This window comes from Ascaphus truei, chromosome 1 (assembly GCF_040206685.1).
Source record: "Ascaphus truei isolate aAscTru1 chromosome 1, aAscTru1.hap1, whole genome shotgun sequence".
Taxonomy (NCBI): Eukaryota; Metazoa; Chordata; class Amphibia; order Anura; family Ascaphidae; genus Ascaphus; species Ascaphus truei.
In genome coordinates, this window is record NC_134483.1 from 218,595,645 (window position 1) to 218,619,402 (window position 23,758).

General features: G+C 37.9%; 1 protein-coding gene across 4 annotated transcripts in view; it reads left to right on the forward strand.

Moving 5' to 3' along the window:
• Nucleotides 1-23,758, forward strand: part of SEMA6A (semaphorin 6A) — a 131,564-nt gene that overhangs the window by 92,938 nt on the left and 14,868 nt on the right. Inside the window, exons 11-19 of one of the 4 annotated variants that reach the window (XM_075601180.1) lie at nt 281-412; nt 1,351-1,506; nt 2,481-2,657; nt 3,380-3,520; nt 3,727-3,807; nt 6,405-6,463; nt 6,807-6,827; nt 6,962-7,012; nt 12,420-12,560. In XM_075601180.1, coding sequence (XP_075457295.1) covers nt 281-412; nt 1,351-1,506; nt 2,481-2,657; nt 3,380-3,520; nt 3,727-3,807; nt 6,405-6,463; nt 6,807-6,827; nt 6,962-7,012; nt 12,420-12,560 — 959 coding nt within the window. The remainder of the gene's footprint in view (nt 1-280; nt 413-1,350; nt 1,507-2,480; nt 2,658-3,379; nt 3,521-3,726; nt 3,808-6,404; nt 6,464-6,806; nt 6,828-6,961; nt 7,013-12,419; nt 12,561-23,758) is intronic. The other 3 variants (XM_075601196.1, XM_075601187.1, XM_075601204.1) reach the window with 3 other exon arrangements.

Below are 23,758 nucleotides of genomic sequence, written 5' to 3' on the forward strand. Positions count from 1 at the left end.
GTGGAGACGGTTTCTCATGGTGTTTCTTTCTTTTTAAGCTCACTATAATTAGGTCTTTTTTTAGACTCTATTGAAGGAAAGCCTGTTAACAGGAACTCGACTGTTGGTACATTTGTCAGTTTTGCATGGAATTGCCCCAAGTTATCAATAGACAAAGGTTAAGGAGTTCAGTATTAAGTATTCTATGACAGGAAAGCCTCTATGCAGCATGTGTTTCAGTCAAAAATGGTATGCATAGCTGTGCAGTGAGTAACAATTCCTGGGAAATGTCACATTGCAGCATCCCAGGCTCCGCCGTCTGTGCGTACGACATGGCTGACATTGCCAGTGCGTTTACTGGAAGATTCAAAGAACAGAAATCCCCAGATTCCACATGGACCCCAGTTCCTGATGAAAGAGTGCCTAAGCCCAGGTAACATCTTTTTGTTCTACATGTGCATATTTGTGTTAGCAAACCCTTGTGAATCTGCCCTATTGGGAAAAAGTGCAAGCAAACACATGGCATTAGTTAGTAAGTTACATGTGAGCTTCAAAGATTGTCAATATAGCAATTTAGGAACCTCGTTTCATAAGGCCCTCTATCAGTGCCTGCTGTCTACTCTGTGCTTATTAGTAACATTCCAGTCCTTGGGTATTTTCTGACTCCTTACTTACCAATGGTCTTAAAGTTGTTCAAATCAGACCAGGAATCTTTCGGAGAATGAACATGGTGAAATACGGTAACGTTTAATTAGTTAGCAGACTCGGCCCCAAATTTCCAGCGCCATATCATATATTGAGATGATGTTGCTTTTGCTAAATTCACATTTCTAACTTTCAGTGTTTGGAATATTTCATTAGATTTCACTGTGATTGTTGTCAGAGTGCATGATTGTTCATTTTTGGCTCCAGCTCTGGGCCCTAGTACAAAGTTATGACCTTTTCAGCTGAGAATTAATTTTACAGTAACCTCAAAAAATATGACGTATTGCTGTACTTGATGCCATATATTATGTCTACATTATTGCTACCCACAATGGCAATGAATGGGTAAAAAATATATAGAAAATGCAGCTATCTGTTAGACTATTCCAGAGCAGTGTGAGTGTTTTCATTTTTGATTCGATGGTAAAGTACACTTTTTTTGTTACGTTTAAGCTATATCTATGATTTGCGTATGTAATTTTACAAGATCAGAATTTGTATGTATATGTCTGTAGTTAGTACAAGGTTTTATTCTGTGACTAATCGGGAGACAGACAATGGAGCTCCCTTCATCCTCTAAATATTCCATACTGTCATTCAGCTCAGGAAAGCGAACTAACATTACATAACACATAACACTCCCATTTCTGCTCGTTCTGTTTTTAGGCCAGGCTGTTGTGCCGGCTCTGCAACAGTAGAAAAATATGCAACTTCCAATGATCTTCCAGACGATACTCTTAATTTCATTAAAACACATCCCCTCATGGATGAGGCTGTGCCGTCTATCGTAAATAGACCATTGTTTCTCCGGACCATGGTTAGGTAAGCAGCTTCTGATATTCTGAGGCCAAGTATTTTACACACACACTGCTGTTAAGAAAAAAAATATTCAGGTGCTTTGAAGGTCTGTAAACATTTCTGCTGTATTTGGCACCTCTCCAGTGCGAACTGATGAGAGCGCAGGGCAGATGCCACAGAAATCCCAGGGCTGCTTTCAAGATATGAAAAGTCATCTCAGCTGTGCTGCAACCAGATGTCAGTGGAGATAGGGCTCAGGAGGTCCTTCATCATTAGCTTAACTCTTGAGATTTGAGGGGGGGGGGGGTTAGTTTAAATCTGATCCATGGACATATTGGCTATTTTATTTCGGAAACAACATGTTTCCTTGGTCTTCAGAAATATTACTCATATGTGCTGTATAACTTTTACACACTAGAAGAATTATATAGCCTCAGTCCTCAGACATAATTATCCACAAATCGCCACATGACCGAGAGCAGCACAATCAAGCGGCAGAAACTGTGACTGCAATATATACCGATATTATTTGTTTCAACGCCCTATAAAAATGGATCTATTGTTAATTGTTTTGAAAGCTGTCCTTACTTTCACATGATAATGCATTATTTTATTTTTTTTAAACGGCTTTATTAAAAAAAAAAAGTACGGAATTGGTTGAATGAAAGTTGATATGGTAGGCAAGATGTTAGATGGATGAGTGCTTTCATTAGATGGATGAGTGCTTTCACTCATGTGAAACATTCCCATCTCTGTCCAGTAGTGCATAGCAAAGCAATATATTGCAGGTCCCTCCACCCCGGCAAAAAAAAAAAAAAAGAGTTGTCATATTACATCTCAACAACTGACGTTTTTCGGTTAGACCTCAATGGAAAAAAAAACAAAACACACTCACTATTCTACCAAGATAATTACAGGGAAGAGTCTGACTGATTTAATAGGGGAGAAACTGACTGCATAATAAAAGGCTGATGAAAAAGATTTGCCTCTCATCCTAGGTATCGTCTAACCAAAATTGCTGTTGACACTGCTGCCGGACCACATCAGAATCACACAGTGGTTTTCCTGGGATCAGAAAAAGGAGTCATTCTCAAGTTTTTGGCAAGGACAGGATACAGCGGTTTCCTAAGTGACAGCCTCTTCCTGGAGGAGGTGAACGTTTACAATCCTGAAAAGTACGTTGCTGCCTTTCTCCTTCATGTTAAATTGTTGGACTCCTGTTGTGCCCCATTGTTTGCTGCGCTGTGGTGGTTTTTGGTAACATGACTTGAGTTTTGTTTGGATATGCATGGTATAGACCACTCCCGTCCTCAAGAGCTGCCAACAGGTCAGGTTTTCAGGATACCCCTGCTTCAGCACAGGTGGCTGAATCAATGACTCGGTTAAAGACCGAGCCACTGATTGAGCCACCTGTGCTGAAGTAGGGATATCCTGAAAGCCTGACCTGTTGGCAGCTCTTGAGGATGGGAGTTGGCCAACCCCTGGTATACAATATGTTGATTACTAAATATGTGTACATTTTTGTGGGTTTTATAAAATGCCAGATTGGGTTGAATGGCTGCAGACCCATCATCTCCCTACAGCTTTGTGGAATAACATTTTGTGACCACTGCGTGTTTGACTTTTTTTTTTGAGTTTTCAAAGATAGATTTTGAGTTATATTAAGCCCTGTTTCACAGGGCTATATTATACTAAATTGAAACATTGTAACCCTAGTTTGTACCTATGTGTACCTTAATATGTTTATTGAGGGGGTAATATCTTTAAAGTTAAATTTATGTTGTAAATATATTTTAAATATGTTCTGCGATTTGTTTCTTTTTTTTATAGACATTTATACTCTAGCTGCACATACTGTAGTTGCAAATAAGGAGATTTTTTTTCTCTTTTTAATTAGATGCAGCTACGAGGGAGCAGAAGACAAGAGGATTATCGGTATGCAGCTTGACAAGCAGAGGAACTCACTGCACGTGGCATTTTCCACCTGTGTGATATGGGTTCCACTTGCAAGATGTGAGCGACACATGAAGTGCAAAAAGTATGTACTGGTCTGCTCACTTCCATTTGGTAAATGCTTTTAGTCTTACTTATTAGCCTTACTGTGGCAGCGCGTTCTATGATACCATAGTACTTTCAGACGGTCATCTTCACTTCTTCACTGTAATGTGTTGCTGGCCCTTCTGTCAGGGAAGGGGTTACATGGGATGGTATTCCCAGTTCTGATTCCTCTGTCTCTGTGTTTAGGACTTGTATTGCTTCCAGAGACCCATACTGTGTTTGGTTGCGAGAAGGGGGAACATGTTCGCAGCTGTCACCTGGTACTAAGTAAGTTTTTGTTGACACAAATCAACACAGATAACTATACCAAAGATTATGTCAGTGACTGTTTAAATTGGATAAGCGTTTCATTTTTTTTTAAATTTTTGTCTTGGAGCTTTGACTGCTGTGATACTGTGGCAATTATCATCAAACAATGAACAGAATAATGTACAGGCAACCATGTACAATGAGCCTGTGTTTCTACACTGCATTAAAATTATTTGCTGAGCATTTTACAGGAGTACATTCCTTAACAACATGAAGTTGCCTTTGGCTGACAGGAGCCTCAGCTCCAGCGAATTGTAATTATGGAAATTGCAGAACCTTTAGAATTTGTCAAACAGCTTTTGAGCAGCCACTTGTTTTTGCTTACAATAAGCTTTAACTAATGAATAAAACCCGGGGTGGGGGGGGGGGGGGGGGGGGGAGGTGGTTAACTTGGAAACCTACAACCACCGTTCTGTGGCTAACGAAATGCTTTCATTTGTGCGAGCTTTCGAGATACACTGATATCTCTTCTTCCGGATATATATATATATATAGTCAGCAAAATAATATATTGAAACATACAAAAAAAAAAAAAAAATATATATATATATATATATATATTAAGTTACCATCTAGCAGGACAGCAGAGACAGCACTCAAAGGTAAAAAATTGGATTTTTGTGTGTTTCAATACATTATTTTGCTGACTTACCTCTGAGTGCTGTCTCTCTTTGCTGTTCTGCTGCCCTGCTGGATAGTAACGTACTCTTTACATTATTCATGGGACTAGCACCAGGCCTTTCTGGATATCTACATTGCAGTGCTTGCTGCTTTTATATATAAATATAAATATATATACACATACACACACACATATATTTCACATACATATACACACACAAACTTAGACTGCTGCAATCTGAACTTTCCAGTATCTCTACTAATATATGATATATATTATCATATATATATTAGTAGAGATACTGGAATATTCAGGTTACAGCAGTCTACGTGAGATGACATATACATGCGGATGTATTGGGGCCGACCGTTCTGAGGCTTTACCAGAATATGATATGCCAAAGCTATTAGAATTTATTTACCCATTTTTTCGCAGCGGGTTGAGTAAGAGGTAATGTCACATTTCTAATGAATGACTTGAGCTTGTTTGTATTAAAGAGAATAATTGTAACCTGATACAATATAATGTAGAGGAAGATATTGGCAGAGGTGTCTTAAAACTGCTAATGAGAGAAAGTGATTGCCTAATAAATGAAAAGCAGCCGTGAGTACGTATAGTAATAACAACAGGCTGTTACATCATAAACCATTGAACGCTTAATGACTTTCATGGCTAAATAATTATTTGGGGTTTGTTTTTGTTATGATGTTCAGTATTATTACAAACCATAACCTCCACCCTATAAAGTGATGTGTTGTAGAACTTAAGTTTGTTTACTGAGAACAAGAAAAACGCCACCCCGTCAGCTGTTAGCCTTTTCCATGCTGTGTTCATTTATGGGACTAAATTAAAAGCAGAATGTACTGGATAAAGCGCAGACATCTGACTAACGTATGCTGATATTTCCAAAAGTATCATTCACACATCTGAAAAACATCCCATGTTACCAATGGCAGCAGTCAGCATCTGCAGTTTATCCTGCAAAGACATAACACAGATCAGTAACCCAAGTGTGAGGGGCTGGTTGGGGGACACGTGCCATTCTGAATAGCACATATCGGGCTTCTATTTGGGTTATGCTGTGAGGTGGCTTCCTGTGCTTGGGAAGAGTTCAGCTACCTTTAAATAAAGGGGCATTATATCGTAGCCAGGTCGGGGAAGCCGCTTCACAACATGTTGAGTAAACGTCTTAGTATGGACAGGATTTCGTGCACATTAGAGGAAATATAAGGGAAATCAATGTGAGCCACACAGTATGCTAATTTTTTAGAAGGTAAAAACAAAAGAACTGAATTGCGTTAGACAAAAGGAATTCCTGAGCAACAATATGTACTGTACTAACGCTTTTTTTAAAATAGTTCTTGAAAGTAGGCACAGTGCTGTACAATACAGGCTACCACTGAAACCTGCCCTTAAGGCACAGAGAGATAAGTTAGCTTGCGTGTTATCACACAAAACTGACACTCGGTCTCAAATGAGTTCTCCTACTTCAGAAGCCGGTGCCTTGATTAAAAAATAAAAACCCATTTCCTTAAAAAAAAATAATAATAATCTCGTGGCAAAATTGGATGAAAAAGAAAACGTCACAGTGAAATGAGTTGTATTCTCAGTAACTCATTGCTGAGTACACTTGCAGAATGTAGCTTACAGTGTAACAATGCATTGTGTGTTTGTTTTCATTTACCAAGAGAAAACAAACAAGTGGTGTTGTATAGTTTACTAAGCATCTGTGTTTATAAAGGGAGATTTTCAGGCCCACTAACATTTCTTCTACGTTCATCTTGTGTTTTTTTTTTTAATGTTGCATTCTTCCTTCCTGACTTCCAGTAATTTCTGTCCAAACTCTGCATATTAAGCTTTGATGTCTTTGCACCAGCTGCACAAGGGCTGCGTGCCGGAGTTTGTAATCCCCTGTTACTTTTTCCCTTCACAGAGTGCCATTCGAGCAGGACGTCGAGCATGGCAATACAGACGGCCTAGGCGACTGCCAAAGTAAGCAGAGAAATCAGCCCGGTGTTTAGCTTGGGTGAAGTAAGCGTTCTAAATTCCCAGAGTCAACATTACCTGCAACAATAATAATAGCAAAGACACTTTGCAGTAACGAGCTGAAAGAATTCTGTCATTGTGTGTCTGAGATGAAAAGGAATCTCTCGTGTTTTCAAAAGGGAAAATGTGGAGGGCATATTTAGTGTTGATTTTGATGTGGTAAAAACGCACAGCAGGAATTGGGCGGACCACGGGGAAGGTGTTATATTTCATACCGCAGAAGTTCAGAGGAGAAGAAAAGGAACTTGTAGAAATAACATGATTTTTCTTTCCTTTTTTTTTTCCCCAGACTCCTTTGTGGCATTGAATGGTAAGGAGCATGTACTTTTTAACACGTGTTCACTCACATTTCCTGGCGTTGGCTTCTATTTTGCTTTCTTTTATATACTTCACGTTGCTTTTTTACCGAATAATTTTTTTTACCCTCAACTATTTCTTTCATAGACTTTGCAACTACTCCTCCAGATCATGAGCAATTTTACAACACAGTGTATGGTCAGTTTATATACGTTTTTAAAGACTTCTTTAAAAAAAACTACCGGTCTTAGTAGCACTTAGTAGCATTAGATCTTTTTGCACATCTTTCATTGTGGTCCTAATTTACAAAAAATGCCATTTTTATATACTTTGTTGTAGCAAAAAAAATATTTTTATGAACAAAATTTACATTTTCTTTGTTTCAGTCATAAATAAGAACATCATTTAGCAAAACGAATTAAGCACCCTTTGTTGATGAAGATTATGCAGGTTTTATTTGCAGTTTTTATTTCGCAGACACATGATCACTGTGCTAAATTATATTAGCTGTAAACATTTCGATTGCATTAATTGAGTATTAGTCATCCTTGGCCTTATTTATTAAGCTGTGATACTGCCCAACATGGTGAAACTTTAATTTAAGTCAATGGCAATTTTACTGAAGTGATGCCATTCCAGTAGTAGTTCAAAGCTTATGAGTCATTGACATTCAATTGGTATGTATTAGGTTTGAAGAAGTAATGCACAAAGAAATATTAAGTAAAGTATAGATAAATGCATTACCATGAAAATTTGCAGTAAAATAATACGTTTGATTACATTTTGTGGTATGAGGAGTATTAATGAGGTTGTAATGCAAATGCATAAAGTTGCATGTGTTGGCATTATTGTTTTGTAGCTATAATAAATAAATATATATATATATATATATATATATATATATATATATATATATATATATATATTTAAAATCCCAGATGTAGCTTCTTATTTCACTGATATAAACACATGGGAGATTAAACATGAAATACCGCAGATAGATTAAAAATCCTTTCTTTTTTTATAGCTGTGGATAGGGTCTGTTGGAGGCAAATATCTAATGCCACAACCTAATAAATTGATATCACATTAATAATGTATTTAGTTCCTTTAATCTGATAGCACTTGTGTAATGGAGATTGCTCGCCTGACAGGATTTTCATACAAATTAACAGAAGAAATATCATCTTTTCTCAGTTTAATGTGTAGGTGAATAATTGGCATTGCTACATTTAAACATAGCTTTGGAGTACTTTATATAGACAGTGTAGCAGTGTTTCTGATGGTTTTACTCTTGCCATGTGAAGGCATATTGCACGTTTTAAAAATCTCTGAGCAAAGTTATTAAACTGCTAATTTCATAAACTTTTATTATGGCAAAAAAGGCAATTTTTGTGAGTGGGACCTTTTTATTTCAACTAAAGCCACATTTCTTTCTCTTTTTGTTCTACTCACCTTTTCCCCCTATCTCTGCCTAATTAGGTTGCTATAGTTGCTAATAGCTAGAGCATCTTCACCTCTTGGGTATTCATGGTTTGTATGTGGTACACCTAGACTAGATGTCATTATCTAAACTACATTCATATAAATTAATCTATGTTATTCATATTGTGTTTTCTATTGTCTTAATGTCTCCGGAATGTCAACTTTAATGTAAAAATATACTTACACAGCCCAGAAAGATGCATGTGATTTGACATTCTCTTGTTGCAGTGATAATGTCTCAAAGGAAAGGCATTTAAATGATGCAATCTCAAGCTGTGGATGTTGAGACTAAACATTTTTTTTATTATTATTTACAGTAAGGCAACAACACATTTACAGACCTAATTTAAACAGCTTTATTATTCATATTTTCCTGGAGAGCGTTTGTGTGAAAATGTAGCTAACCTAATGCTTTATTATCCCGAGTTGTATAATGAAAAGGACAATTTTCATAAGCAATGTGTTGTATTTTATTACTATAAGTGTCAAAGTAGTAAAGCAGCCACATATAACCTAATTTAATACATTGCTAACAAACCAATTAAAACATTATTGTCATGTACTGTAAGGTACTGTAGACAGAATAAGGATGCACTAATTGTAACTACTAGGTAATTTAGGCATTGTCTAAATGTTGTATGGGTGTTAACGCATTGCATTTGCAGCCATGATAGCCCCATGCACATCTAGTTTGTACAACTCTGTTAAGTTAAAAATAGTACACAATAATCACCAAAGATATAAATAAACTTACTGAAAGTCAATTAAGTTTCTGCCACTTAGGATGATTTTATTATCAAAATGATGATACTAATCACACCAGACAAGCTTAGCTGAGATGTGAATGATCTTTATAATCACAATAACAATTACAATGTCTAATATTATTATCATAGCAGCCCCATTCTTCTCTCACGGCATGGCTTTTTCTGGTTGCCATGAACAAGAGTCTTATAACTCCCAATTGAATTGCTGGTGGGGGGGGGGGGGGGGGGGGCGGGGGGAAATCAGCTATTTGTTTCAATTAAGCCCAACTCTGTATTATTTCACAATAAGGGTAAACCCGGGCATGTAAAAAGAGGGTCTCTGCTATTACCAAACAATGTTCCCAGAAGAAGCTGGGCGGGGAGTACCATTCTCCTTGTGTTCTTTAGAAATGGCTGTGTACACATTCAACAACACGCGGTGTCCCATTGTTGTCTACACGGCTACCACAATGATCTTGCCGTTTCAAGCAAATACTGTTTACTTGGTCTTTAAGTTCCCTTGACAAAGACTCTTTGTTGGTGAAAGGAAGGGTGTTTCTTTGTTACCTGCAAAATCAACAAGACAATAAATAGGTCAAACAGTGTAGCGTTTGTCTAAAAAAATACATTTGTCTCATTGTAGAGACTCCTTTTTTTATTGACTTCTCTTGGAACATCAGTGACAGATGCCTGAAAGCACAATAGTCTGAACAAAACACAAACAGCCTTGTATGCTGGATGTATTGATTTATTCATTTGTTTTAAAATATGTTAGGAGGAAGGATACACTGTGGATGCTCAACATCTTATTTTGATTCAGAGTGTTAAGCACTTTAATAAACAGAATAGACAATGCAATTACACACATGGTTAAAATGGAACAGTGCAGAAAACGACAATTTTCTGAAGATGTCAAGCACTTCAAGGGAATAAAGTAAACAATTACAAAAGAAGATTACATTTGGTATGGAGCTGAAGAGTGTCCAGCTTTTTTTTTTTAACAAATGCAAGGCCACTGTAAATGATGCAATAGAAAGGGACATAGTTCTCCTTAGAACAAAGCATTCATCACAGATACAATACATTTAGGGAATGTTGGAATGAGATAGGAGAGGGAGCCAAAAAGATCAGGGGCATTGGTAGAGTTGAGAGCTTTCAGTCCAATAAAGAGTACAAGGTGGAAGTGCAAATGAAGACTATGTGGTGTAGGTTATGAAGACTATGTGGTGTAGGTTATGAAGACTATGTGGTGTAGATGAACGCTCTCTAACGCTCTCTGGTGCCAGAGAGGCTTTTGAATTTAGTGCTGACATTTCTGGCAATGAAAGTGTTTACTTTTGAAATGGACACGAAGTACAAGCTGAGACTATGCGTGCTCATTTGCATGTCATTTCCCAGAATCCCTGGCTGCAGTGGAAGCATTGTGTGCTAAGAGATAATGGGGGAAAGCACAGTTGCAGACCTGTCTGAGACATGTGACTGTGCTCACAGGTGATATTTGTATTTACCTTTGAATGGCAAGTTCACCTTGTGCTTTCTGGCCTGTACTCCTCAACTATAACAGGATAGCATTATATATAACAGTTACACCATGTAAAGTCAGGTCCCTTATGTGTATCTTCCATTAATGTAGCTGCTTTTTTTCTTGTCTACCTTCAAGCACTATTATTTGTAGCATAGCAACTGATTTTAAATGATTTTGAATAAGTAGTGCATGCTTTATTCCAATTAGAGTTTGTCATTTATTATGTTTATGAAGTCTGATAATTGTCCTCAGAGTATATTAAAGAGTATAATAAAGAAGCTTACCGGCCTTCAACACACCTGTGAAAGGGTTTACCACACATTTTTGTTTCAAAGTTCTTCAAAAGTTATTTTCTCCAACCATGTTTCAATTGTAATGGTTGACTGTTTATTACAATGTTTTGTTTTTTTAAATAAATAGGTGTGTGTGTGTGTGTGTATATATATATATATATATGTATATATCTTTGTGTATGTGTGTGTGTGTGTGTATATATATATATATATATATATATATATATATATATATATATATATATATATATATATGTATGTATGTATGTATGTATATATATATATATATATATATATATGTATATATATATATACAGTATATATATATATTTTTTTAAATAACCAATGGAAAAAACACAAAAATAGTAATGAGATCAGTCATCCAATTTCACATTCCTTGCAGCACACATGATTCACGGCTGGATGGGTTATATTCACCAATAAATACAATCATTCCTCCCCCAGTGTTCCTGGAATTGAAAGTTAAATGTGTTAAACACAGACATTTGAATCCTAATTGGTAATTGTATTCTTTTGTGTTCTCCCAAAAATATTGTTTTCCCAGCGCTCAATGAAAATAAATGAATGTCAAAATAATATTCAACACTTGAAATTTGTCAAAAAATAAAGATTTATATTGTAACGAAACTCTAGAATGAAATTTACACAGTGACAATTGCTACAAGAATACATACATCTAGGGGGGAAAAAATCTACAAACAGATATATGCCTTATGGCGTGTGGGAGAGGGAAGGGAGTGGAGAAGGGAGAAACCAAGGGAAGAAAAACATACGAGGGGGGGGGGGTGCCAAAAGGGCAAAAAGGAGCTGATGTGGTGGAGTAAAGGGGGCAACGTTTTGGGGCGGGATGCCCCTTCCTCAGGCATGTATCTGTTTGTAGATTTTTTCCCCTAGATGTATGTATTTTGTAGCAATTGTCACTGTGTACATTTCATACTAGTGTTTTGTTACAATATAAATCTTTATTTTTTTGACATATTTCAAGTGTTGAATATTTTTTTGACATTCATTTATTTTCATTGAGTGCTGGAAACACCCACTTTTTTCCTGTTTTAGTTTTGGGAGGGGTTCGGGTCCTTCCCCTTGTTTCCGTGCACCTAACTTACTTTCTCTCTAGTTTTAATATTTGGAGTGCTGCCTATAACACCATACTTCTCCCCCCCAAACAAATGTTATGCGTCGTTCATTGCCAGACATCTGATTTCTTGACTAAGGTGTCAAAAAAAAAACTGAGACAATAATGCTATCTTCAATAGTAGGGGAAAAAATACACATTATACTTGAAGCTTTTGTACAGTTTAAAGGAGACTACTGGAGAAGCCCGAGTCCTATAGCAGGTAATAGGTATTTACTACATCCAAGCCAAAAACAAAACAAAAAGCTAGCTGCCATCTTGGTTTTAGCATCATTAGATGGTGCAAAGAAAACATTTACTCATACACAGGTACTTGCATGTAAATACAAGTTGTAATGGTCTCAATGCTGTTATATTTCTAAGTATGCTTGTGCTAACACAGGACACTCAAATTCTTTAGATCCCAGCACTACCTCCCACTCTACAGCGCACGAGGGTTATGATAGGGGGCGCATCCTGGATTGGAAGGACTCCTTTGACTCATCTGAGAACACAGACCCACATGTGGCAGACTCTTTCTATAATCACCAAGACAAAAAGGGTAAGGCCTTGGAAAAAGACACTCTTGATATACATTGAGAGGTTATGTGGGGAGGGAGTTAAAAACAATATAGAGGGGATATGTATCAAGTGTCGCAAACTGAAGTATTGCTACAAAGCTGGTGCAAAGCGCATCATTTTAACACGGCGTCACTCTGCACCAATGTATCATGGGGGTTTCCCCCATTTTCTGCCCTGTATTGCAGAGTATGGAATTGCTCTACTTGTTCTATGACCATTTTTGGTGAGTAGATATAGGAGTTAGGGGAGGCGGGAATAAGAGCAATATTATAATGAGATGCAGCAGATGCAAGAAACCAGATTAGAAAGATTCGTACATAGATCACTGGCGCAAATTGACGCATAAGCAAATATTTGCTCCGTGTTTTGAAACCTATTGCATCATTTTGATACATATCCTCCTCGGTGTGTGTGCTTTCAGCTGGATCAGGGCAAGATGTTAAAATGGCGAAGTCCCTAAATTGAAAATATATGTATAAACACAACATATATCTTTATAAATTCAAGCTAAACTCTTTTTTTATTATTGCTATTAATTAATGGAACCACACAGAACAAAAACATGCAAGAATGCCAAAGGGTTTTTATGTATTCTATTGTTACCTTCTTCTTATTAAACCATTTGATTTAGAAGCACTACATATATCTTAACAAGTTAACGAGTATATATTCACTGATTTCTTCTAGTAAAAAAGTCGCAAGCAATGCCACTTCAGTTCTTCTTAAGGCATAGATTTAGTATTCTACGTTATTAAACAATCTGTCTCCTAGGAAGCGTGCTTTTTGTGTGCAAACCAAGGGAATTTCAAAAACAAAATCATTATTTATTTGTATAAGTGGTCATCATTTTCATTCAAAATTCCCTCTAACGCTCAATCTTAATATTTACTAGGAGGTAAATCTGGATGCAATGTGGTCAAAATTGTAGTCATGTTAAACTAACTTATTTTTCTAAATGTAAACTAATTTAAATTAAGTCGTTTCTCTGGAACCCCAAAAGAGACCATGACTACCTATTTCTAGTGACTACTTCCAGTTTTGGGTCATGGACGTCTGCATTTGAGACCCTTTTTCCTTTAACACGGCATCATAAGGGACATTAAGAAAAGTGAATTAGTAGTGTAATTTGTTATACAATGAATTACAGAGGCAGAGATGGAAGTCATTGACCATTAACAGGGAGTCATCGACCCATGGCTGTTGATTTCTTATCTTTTCATTCATTGGCTGTAGCAAATAGCATCATTCACAATGTAGGGTTTTAATGATTAAAGTTGAGTCCAAAAATCTGGTTAATCCACAATGGATATTGGAATGCCTTATGTATTAAGTAAATGGACTTTGGTAGACAACATGGAACCGATTCTCTGTGTGATCTCTGACCTATTCAAAAAGAAAAAGCCTTGCTTAACCAAACCATTATCTCATCTAAACCATTCAAAGAACTAATTTTAACATTATCTTGATATTTTTCTCTCGTCATTTGAGCAAATAGATCTCATGTTGTGCCTTCTGCTTTTCATGGATATTAAGGACAGGCATGATAAATGAACAAAGCATTTACAGGAACAACATTTACAAAAGAGGAATAAAAACACCTGCCTAGCATTCCATGCGTTTTTCCCCAAAAGGGGCACGAGTTGCTGTTGTTTATGCCACAAGTCTAAGATCAGAGTATAATTTAATGGATTCTAACGGCATCTCTTCTGTGTGGTTCCATACTTGTGTACCTCCTTTCCAAACGAATTGCACTACTCCGTTTCAAAGCATGGCATTAACACCAGCTTCTAGAGGAACAAAAAATTTAAAGACTTAAAAACATACCTAAACCTTAGTCTTGTTTGTTAATTTCAAGAAGTTACCCGTTATCACTCTTGTTTCCCAAGCTCTTGGAAGATGCCATGTTTCCACAGTTTTTTTTCGTGCTTCAGTGGCACGGTAGCTATGAAACATTATGTATATTGGTTGTGTGATCGTAGGGACAAAGCTGGAAGCATTGCACACTCAGACAAGTAAATCATAATAAATTCAAAACAATGGTGGCAGAGGTTACGCATGGGTGTTTACCATTACCGCATTTTTGTGTGCTTATACTCCTTGTCTGTCTCTGTACATTGACACAGTGATGACGTTAATCTTGAAGAGAAAGACAATGAGTAACTTTGCTAAATAAAAAAAAATACAAATTGAATTAAAGCTTGATGTTTTTGTTGTAATTTTGTTTTTTCTTTTTTTTGTTTTTCACTTTTGCGGATGATTTCATTTTGTTGATCTACAATTCACTTTATTTTTGTTTTGCAAAGTGCTATGTGGTGTTATTTAATGTAATTTCTTTGGAAGGTGTTTTTTGTTTTTGTTCATTTTCACGCTGACAGTATTAAAAATGTGTGTACTAATCCTTAATTCACTTGCTGCTTTGTCTGCTACGACACTGGTGGTTTGATGATGTCACATCCATATGTTCAGCATATTTACTAGCACAGGTATCTTGAGGAATAAGAAAGGGGGAGGGGGCCCTTCAAATGACTTGGCTCATTAGGATGTGACATTTGTGTACCACAGCTTAATTAACTTGAATATACTCTGGAGTTGCTGTTTCACCTACACCTCAAATTTCCATGTGAGCTAAAAATCTGCTCTATTTCTCTAAGTGGAAACTGACCCCACTGGGTGACAGTGAGTCTGACTCCCTCCCTATTCTGCCTTTTGCATATTAAAGGTGCATGCTCTTCATTTGTTGCCTTTTGGATTTACATCACCTTATTGTATGTATACAACTCCAGGGTTTGTTCTTTACCTGTGCTGTGTTCTCCACAGCCTCTTGTGTGTTTTTCTAAACCTCACCTTCTACATTAACCCCTCCCCTCCTGCTGCCATTGTATTTAGTCTCCCTCCCTTGACTCCTTCTCTTTAAACAAGTAGAAAATAAAGAATGTCTTTTTTTTGTGTGAAATGTTCCAAGGCTTTACCCTGTTAGTACTGCCTCAATGCTTCTGTATGTGTGTAGTTATACTAACGAAACCTTTTAGCTGTCAAAAGCTGCCTCTAGCCATAATTGGAAGAAAATTAACTCATTTTCTTCATTAATGAAACCGGCATTTCCCGTGACCTACCCTGGCGATCCCTGTCTGGTTTCTCCTCTCTTCGCCACCTTTCTCTAGACGCGCCTTACATGTTTATGACTTACTCTTTAGAGGTAAAGGCAGCCAAATCCCCTGTTTTATCTTGACGTCCCCAAACGTCTGGAGCCATACCAGCTCGCCTAATGAGGTTGATAAATTAGCCGCCATCATGGGCTGCTCAGGGCTCATTTTCTTCTTGGCTTCATTCATGTACTAGCAGTGTTGTCTTATTAAACACACATGTGACCAGGTTTCTCTTAACAATTCACCTTTTGTCTTCTTCCCCCCCACCCCCCCCCCCCCTTAATATTTTGTAGTGGAAAATGAATATGCCTGGCAGACTTTTTATTCTGGAGAATGTTGACAATGTATGATTAATAATGGTTTAATGTGAAAATGGTATTTAACCCCTTTTACTTCTCAAGGTAGCAGTAAAGGGGCCCAGAACGATTACACAACATCAATCTTTCCATTCTCTAATCAGATTTTTCTTCCATAAAAGTAATTGTTGAATCTATGTATCATTTTGTTGTAAAAAAAATATTTGTGATCATTTGTAGGATTTGTTATAAAGATATGTTGTCATTTGTTACTTTTCTCACACATCGTTGATATTGCAACATGGCATCTGACACAGCATTTTTTTACTCCATAACATACATGACCCATATTAGAAATATAGATAAAATATATATTGTAGTATTGCTTTTAGAACAAAATTGGTTATCGTTCTTGGAGACCTTAGTTTTTGATATATATTATTTTAATAGATGGGAAAAAAACAGGTATGTTTTAAACAGAAACTTTTTTTTATAGTACATATGAACTTAAAATAAAGTACAATATATTCTTACTTATTAAAACTGTAAACACCACATATAAGTAAAAAAGTGGACAACAATACGCAAAAAAAAATATTTAGTGTGTACTGTAAAGAAAAAATTGAATATCAGTCAGAAAAAAAGTATTTACTATACAAAATGCGATGTACAAGCATAAATTCACATTCCTTAAACATACACACACATGTTGAGTGTCCATAAATACTGTAGCTTATCACACAGTGCAGGGGTGTGCAATCTTTTTCCCCTGCGCCCCCTGCCAGCTCTCTCACCATCCCCCGCCCCCGCGCCCCCCCCCCCCCCCCACCACATTCCTTACCTTGGCTCTGGTCTTATAACGTCACAACGTCACGTTGTCATGGCAACGCAACACCAATTGATGCCGTGTTTCCATGGCAATGCATTTCCAGAAGCCGTCTGAGCCAAGGTAAGTAAGATTACAGAGGCCTTCGCCGCTCCCCCAGCATTTAATTTAAATGCCTTCGGGAACCACGCAGGGCCCCTGTAAATCCTGCGCCCCCACAGAGAATCTCGGGGGGGGAGGCGGGCTTCCCTGACATAGTGTACAGCTGTGCTAGAGAAGCATTCTGCTCACTAGAGATGTGCAAAAGTTTTGCAGGAATTCCAATCCACCACAAATTTGCCAGTTGCTTTCATCCACGGATTTCAATGAATCTGTCTCAAAAAGGAAGACTATTTTTTTTTCCAATTCAATTCATGTCTCAGAAGTATCTCAGGTGTGCTCCTTTTTGTGCACAGGGCACTTTGAACTGGCAACCAGGAAGTGAGTGTGGTCTGCTTATAAAGGGAGTCAGTGGTGCTATCCAGCAGTTGGGTTTTGCTCACACTGCTAGAGCTGCTTCCCTGAATAGCATAGTTTGTGGATTCTTAACCTGTTGTGCCTGACACCAGTACCCCCTTCCTCACAATGTGCCTTAGGCTTGTAAATATAGGTGTTATGGAAATCCTTTTAGGAATTGTGCTGTGTGAGTCATTTCCCATTAACATATCTCCCAGTTATCTAAGGAGTGGTCCTTTTTGAGCACATGCTACTGTCCATATGTCATTTGAAGGGAGATGTCAGAGCATACATGTATATGCTTGGGACACTGCCAAAACAGACACCCCTCCTTCAAAACCCATATTCAGGGTCTGGGCAAAACAGATTTTGAAAAATCAGCAAACTGAATTAATATCACTTTCTATAGTGAATTTGATCAAATCTGGGCAGAACGATTCTAATGCCAGATTAGGATGTATCCGCCTGAACTTTTTGGTGCCAAATCTGCCTTCAGATTTCCGTGTGTGAATCTGATTTTGTTAAATAAAATCTGCGGATAATTCACCAATCGGATTTTCTCAATTACGCCTATCTCTACTGCTCACCCCATGATATCATTTTTTTTTACTATTCTTTTTGCACTCTAAATTAAGATGGCAAACGTAAATTTGGACCTCATTGTGCTTGCAAAGCATATGCATTCCATTGACTTTGCTTCTAGTTATTGGATCACTAGCACAACAGTTACTACTGGCTATATTACTCCTACCCCATGTATTTGGCCTATAAAAAATATACCGGTGGAACTGGAAGTCTTACCAGGAGAAGCGTAATGGATGATAACATAGATGTATCAGACATTACTGCACGTCCTGACGATTTGCAGCGGGACATACACAACACACCAGTGAGTGAAGCAGCCATTGTTTTGAATTAGTTGCGCTCAAGAAGGGAGCAGGGCTAATGCACTATTTCACCTGCGCTAGCTGCCAGCGGGAGTAAGAACGTCTGCTACATTTGTAGTAATGACTCCAATAAAAAGCAGCAATCAAAAAGGATCTTGAGCTCACAGATTGGTGCTTAAATGTATGAATTGACAATAGAACTAGTTAAACATAATTGGAACGTGAGAGGGATTTTTCCATTTTATTCCATCAACATAATACCTTGAATGAATGCTTTCAGTTCATTGCTTTTCCAAAGTATATTGGTCTTTTCATAGCCCATTAAGAGAATGTACACAAATATGTCTGAAACATCTATTCCAACGCTTATTCTATTCTCATTAATTATGTTGGTCCTTATTCCATATATATGTATGCAGAAGTGGCCGTTCGGACATTTTATTGGATGTGCGGCCAAAAACAACCCAAACGGCTGCTTCAGTGTGTATATAGAATAACCCCCTCTGACAGCTTGTTGGTGCTGACTACCGTAATACAACAGAGAATATGATATCTGGAACATGGTTTTATTAATTAAACATTTGAGACAGTTACAAAATGCATGTTAAATGAGCACAGCTGCACAGCGCTATTACATTTTTTTTTCAGAAAAAAAGGCAATTAAACCAGCATTTCCTGTTCTAATCTTGAAAATGAACATAATACTCAAAACTGAGTTACCCAAAGCGTTTGTGTGCGTCTGTAAGCTGCAGTCCCCCTAAATACATTTCTTATTTAGGGGTACAGTTCTGATCTTAGTCAGGATTCCTCCGTTAGATGATATGGAACTCTGGTGCCCCGGCACTTTTGAGAAGTAAAACATGTCATAAGCAATAACAGTTAACGGGCACAATGAGCATCATAGCCAGAAAATATTGCGGTGGGTTTTTTTTTCTTAAAATTAATGGGACATGGGAGGTCCAAATCTCCTCCACCCGTGGCATATCTTAGTATCTGGGATGTTTCTGTTCTTGGAGACTCTTCTTCAGGGTTATTTATGCATAAGGTAACATCGGGACACAACTTTGCATAGGAAGCCATTGAGCCTCTGCTGCTCACTCATCTTCAATAGTAATCAACAAGAACATCCTTGCCTGGGTAAAGGTTTTTCAGTTGTTGCTTGGAAAGTGCCTGGAGGAGGGTGTTATAGGTGGATAGTAACAGCAACAATTGTGTGCTGTACGCTGATTATTTTTATTGTATTTCATTTGTCTTCCTGAAATAATCTTTATACAGCTGAAAGTGTGTAGTCAAATACATGATTGCTACATATGGCAACGTTTTTTATACCATGCTCCAGTTCCACACTGATGTTTTTTCCATCGACAGTAATGGCATTTTGGGGTTGGTGCTCATAGGTTTTCTGGAGTTAAACTTTTGATAAATCTCCCCAGATATATTCATGTGTTACAAACACTTTGATTGAATGTTCACTTTTCCTCTGGGCACTTTGTCTGGAGTTTTGTTTAATTAAGCTAAGTTGGTTATGTTGATGATTACTAGAGCTGACTTTTCCTTACTGAACACAGAGGTCAAAGCTTAGCATAAACAGGAGAGAAAAAAGGAGAGATGACAAAAAATGTTATACTAATAGTTTGTCTTTTCCTCACACACAAGATGTGGCAGAGAAGACGCAAGAAAAGGATTAGAATATGGGATACCATGCTGTCTGCTTCTTATTATAAGGAGACGTCCTGTCAAATCTAGTAACATCAACGGAATACATGGCAGCACAAGTGAAAGAGTTGAATATGCTTACTGCTAGATACACAGCATATATAGCTAATTCACTGCCGCATATGAAACTGTATACCCCTAACATAAAAGATCCCCTGAAGTAATACATTAGAAGCTGGTAGATCATTTTCAGGTCTTTCTTAAGAGCACAGTTGTCCTATGTATAGATGTTTATTCTGTGTAATAAACCAGATTATTGATATAGTTTCGGCTGATCTGTTTGCATTTGGTGGAATTTGCCACACCAGTATTCACTCTGCTTTTGAGTTACTCCGCTTTCTAAAAAGGAGAATGTAGCTTGTTATTTAATTTCATGCGCTAGCATTCAAAAATGCACAATTACACATGTGAAGACAATGTTTGCCCAGGAATATTTATCAGGGGTAAACATGAGGATGCTGTATTGATAAGTAGGCTTATCAACATCGTGACACTATTTACATAAATTATGGTGTATGTGTGAAAATGCTAATTTTACATTTGCATATTCTCAAGCTCATGTAACACTTTCATGCTTAAGGGAACTGTAATGCATTTCTTAACAATGCAATCCTGGTCCCTCCCAGTGAGGAAATGTTTATTGATTTTTATAGATGGTATTTTGGCACTGGAAAACAGTTTTGCCTAAAGCGTAAACTGGTGAATTTGTTTAAAATCTTTGGTTAATGCATCCGTCCCTCTTCGAAACATGTAGTGCAGTCCAGTAACAAAACTCACATTCAAACCCTGTGACATGACTAGAAAAGGTCAATTTGGACACTAATGGTTATTCTAATTGTATGTAATCTGGATGGAATAGAAAATCTAGAGGAGGTTGTTCATAATATTGCGATAGCTCTAATGAAGTCATTGAAAATTTTCGTGCCATAGTGCCCCAGTTGGTGCTATTGCAGTTTAATGAATAACCCCATTAATGCCAGATGCACTAAGCTCAGTTAAATCAGGGTAAATAACTTCAGCTTATCTGAATAGGTAACAGACATTATTTTCCCTGAGTTCAACGGGTACCCAGTAAAATAATGATATGCCAGAACAGTGGCCGCTGTTTAACTCATTAGCATAGGGTTAATGTTAGGTTAATCTAGCTAGCACTACCTTGCGTTAGTTTCAAATAACTTGATGTCATTTCATGTCTTACCTGGAGAGGGAGGGGGGGATGAGAGGGGCGGGATGAGAGGGGGAGGAAGAGAGAGGGAGGGGGGGAGAGAGAGGGAGGGGGGAAAGAGAGGTGGGGGCGGAGGAGGGTTAATGTTAGGTTAATCTAGCACTACCTTGCGTTAGTTTCAAATAACTTGATGTCATTTCATGTCTTACCTGGAGAGGGAGGGGGTAGAGGGGGGGAAGAGAGAGGGAGGGGGGAAGAGAGAGGGAGGGGGGGAAGAGAGAGGGAGGGGAGGGAAGAGAGGGGGGGGAAGAGAGAGAGAGAGGGGGGAAGAGAGAGGGAGGGGGGGAAGAGAGAGTGAGGGGGGGAAGAGAGAGGGAGGGGGGAAGAGAGAGGGAGGGGAGGAGAGAGAGGGATGGGGAAAGAGAGAGGGGTCCCAAGTGTTATCTATCTAGATATCTATATCCATTCAAACATGCCTTGAAATAACTTGAAGAGAGACGCCTGTGCACAAAAAGATGCACACCCCAGATACCTGGGAGATATGCTAATAGGATTTACAAAGTATATTGTAATGTCTCCTCTCTCAGGTATCTCAGGTGTGCTCTTTTTTGAGCACGGTGTCTCTCCATGTTTTGTTTCAAGGTTGGTTTGATGGGATATATATATCATTTTTTTTTTTTACTTGGTAATTCTTCCTCCTCAGCAAACTCATATTTCAGGGTATGGACAGAGCTGACGCCAGCTTTTAGGTTTGACCTAAATAACATCAGATTAAACCCCTGTGCTAACGTGAACGGCCTTTAGTGCATATGCGATGTTAGGTGAAGCAACTATTTTGGATAGCATTAACACTGATGTCCAGAAACAAAACAACCAGACATTATTTAAGGAGTATCACTGTGTTAATATTCAGTTATTTGCTTTAGTGGATAGGCGTTATGATTCATTCTGGTTTACGTTAGGTTCAATACGCTAACGGAGCTTAGTGTATCTGGCCCTTCGTTATCTAACCCATTTTAAATATACATGTTGCCCTATATAAAGAAAATCAGCATCTCTTCCAGCTTCCCACAGATAATTCTGCTAAAAGAAAATGTCACTTAAAATAACAGCATACACAATAATCTAGATGAGCCTATTGCTAGCTAACCCATAATATTGCAGAATCGCTATCCATTAGTAATCATGAGAGATGTGCCAACCTTTAACATGAAGTCATGAACCATGCAAAATTGGCTCTTTTTTAGTCGCGAAAAAGCCACTGCTCAGTCAGTTTACGCAGGTGATTCATCGTGCATTAACTCAACGTGTATTATAGTTTCATTTTATATGCTAAATTCCCTAAAATCACTAGATTTGCTTTCAAAATCCTCTAAAATCTCTAGATTTGCTTGATGCTAAGACACGTTTCGCTCAATGGCAATATTTTAGTGAATGCTCACCAATTTGGAGACATTATTAGCCCTTTGAGGCTGGGAGAAATGTATCTTAGGGGATCAAATTTGGGAGAAGGAAACACTTAAAATGTTTAACAGTTTTGCATGTCACTTGTCATCAATATAGTGCATTAAGGATACATACAAGTCAATGGAGAAACATTAGCCAGGCTGATGTGGCAGTGACATTCAGAATTTCTTTATGCTTCAGCACAATGCTTTGTGTACAATATTAGACAAAAGTAACTGGACCGTAAAAAAAAACCAAAAGAAAAAAGTGAATTATTTAATACATCTAGTATTAGTGATGTGTAAAAAAGTTGTATAGAGAATAAAAACAATACTTATTTTAAACAGCTCTTGGAAATGGAATAGTGTTGCTCCTCCTAGACCATCCAACTGGGCCCACAGATTCTAGAACACCCGAAATTGAGGGCGCAACCACAAGAGAAAACAAGCGAGAAGATGAGGATTGTGCAGTATATCACAACTGGATAATGGTAATGTATGTCACTGCCTTATGCACTCACGTAAATAGATAGATAAATATGAGCTTAAAACGAATCCAATCAGTTATTCTGCTCCCGAGATTTGGTATGTAGGAAATATATATAGTGTACTGTTTTTTAATACAACTTCAAATACAGTATATACATACAGTAGAGGCAGCGATTATTCTAACAAAAACCAGTGGCAATTCCCCAAAAGACCCAGGAAACACCCAGGTACATTCTGAATACATGCCTTAAACTTTCCTTAAACTAGCCCCAGCATTTCTGCATTGATTAATGGCCTATCAGATTAACAGCGGGGGTCCCTGGCAGTCCCATTCAAACTGAATTGGAATGCCAGGGATCCCTGCTGTGTTAATCCTATGGGTCGTTAGTCAATGCAGAAATACCTTAAACGTGCCTCAAACTAGCCCAGAACATATCCAGCACATACCCAGCACATACCCAGAATGTAACCCGGCTAGTTTACAGCAAATGTTAGAATAAACGTTGCCTCTACTGTATATGCACTCACAAAGGTAGGTAAAAAAAAGTGCCTCAAACAAGTAGTCACCACCACTTTGAGTATTCTGCTTCACTTCCGGTTCCACAGTCTGTGACTTCTGGTTGCTCGTGTCACTTCCGGTTCGGTCGGTAGCAGTTCCATGGGTGCGTTTTGTCTCCGGGTGTCTATGCCCAATGGGATTCATGAGTAAACTG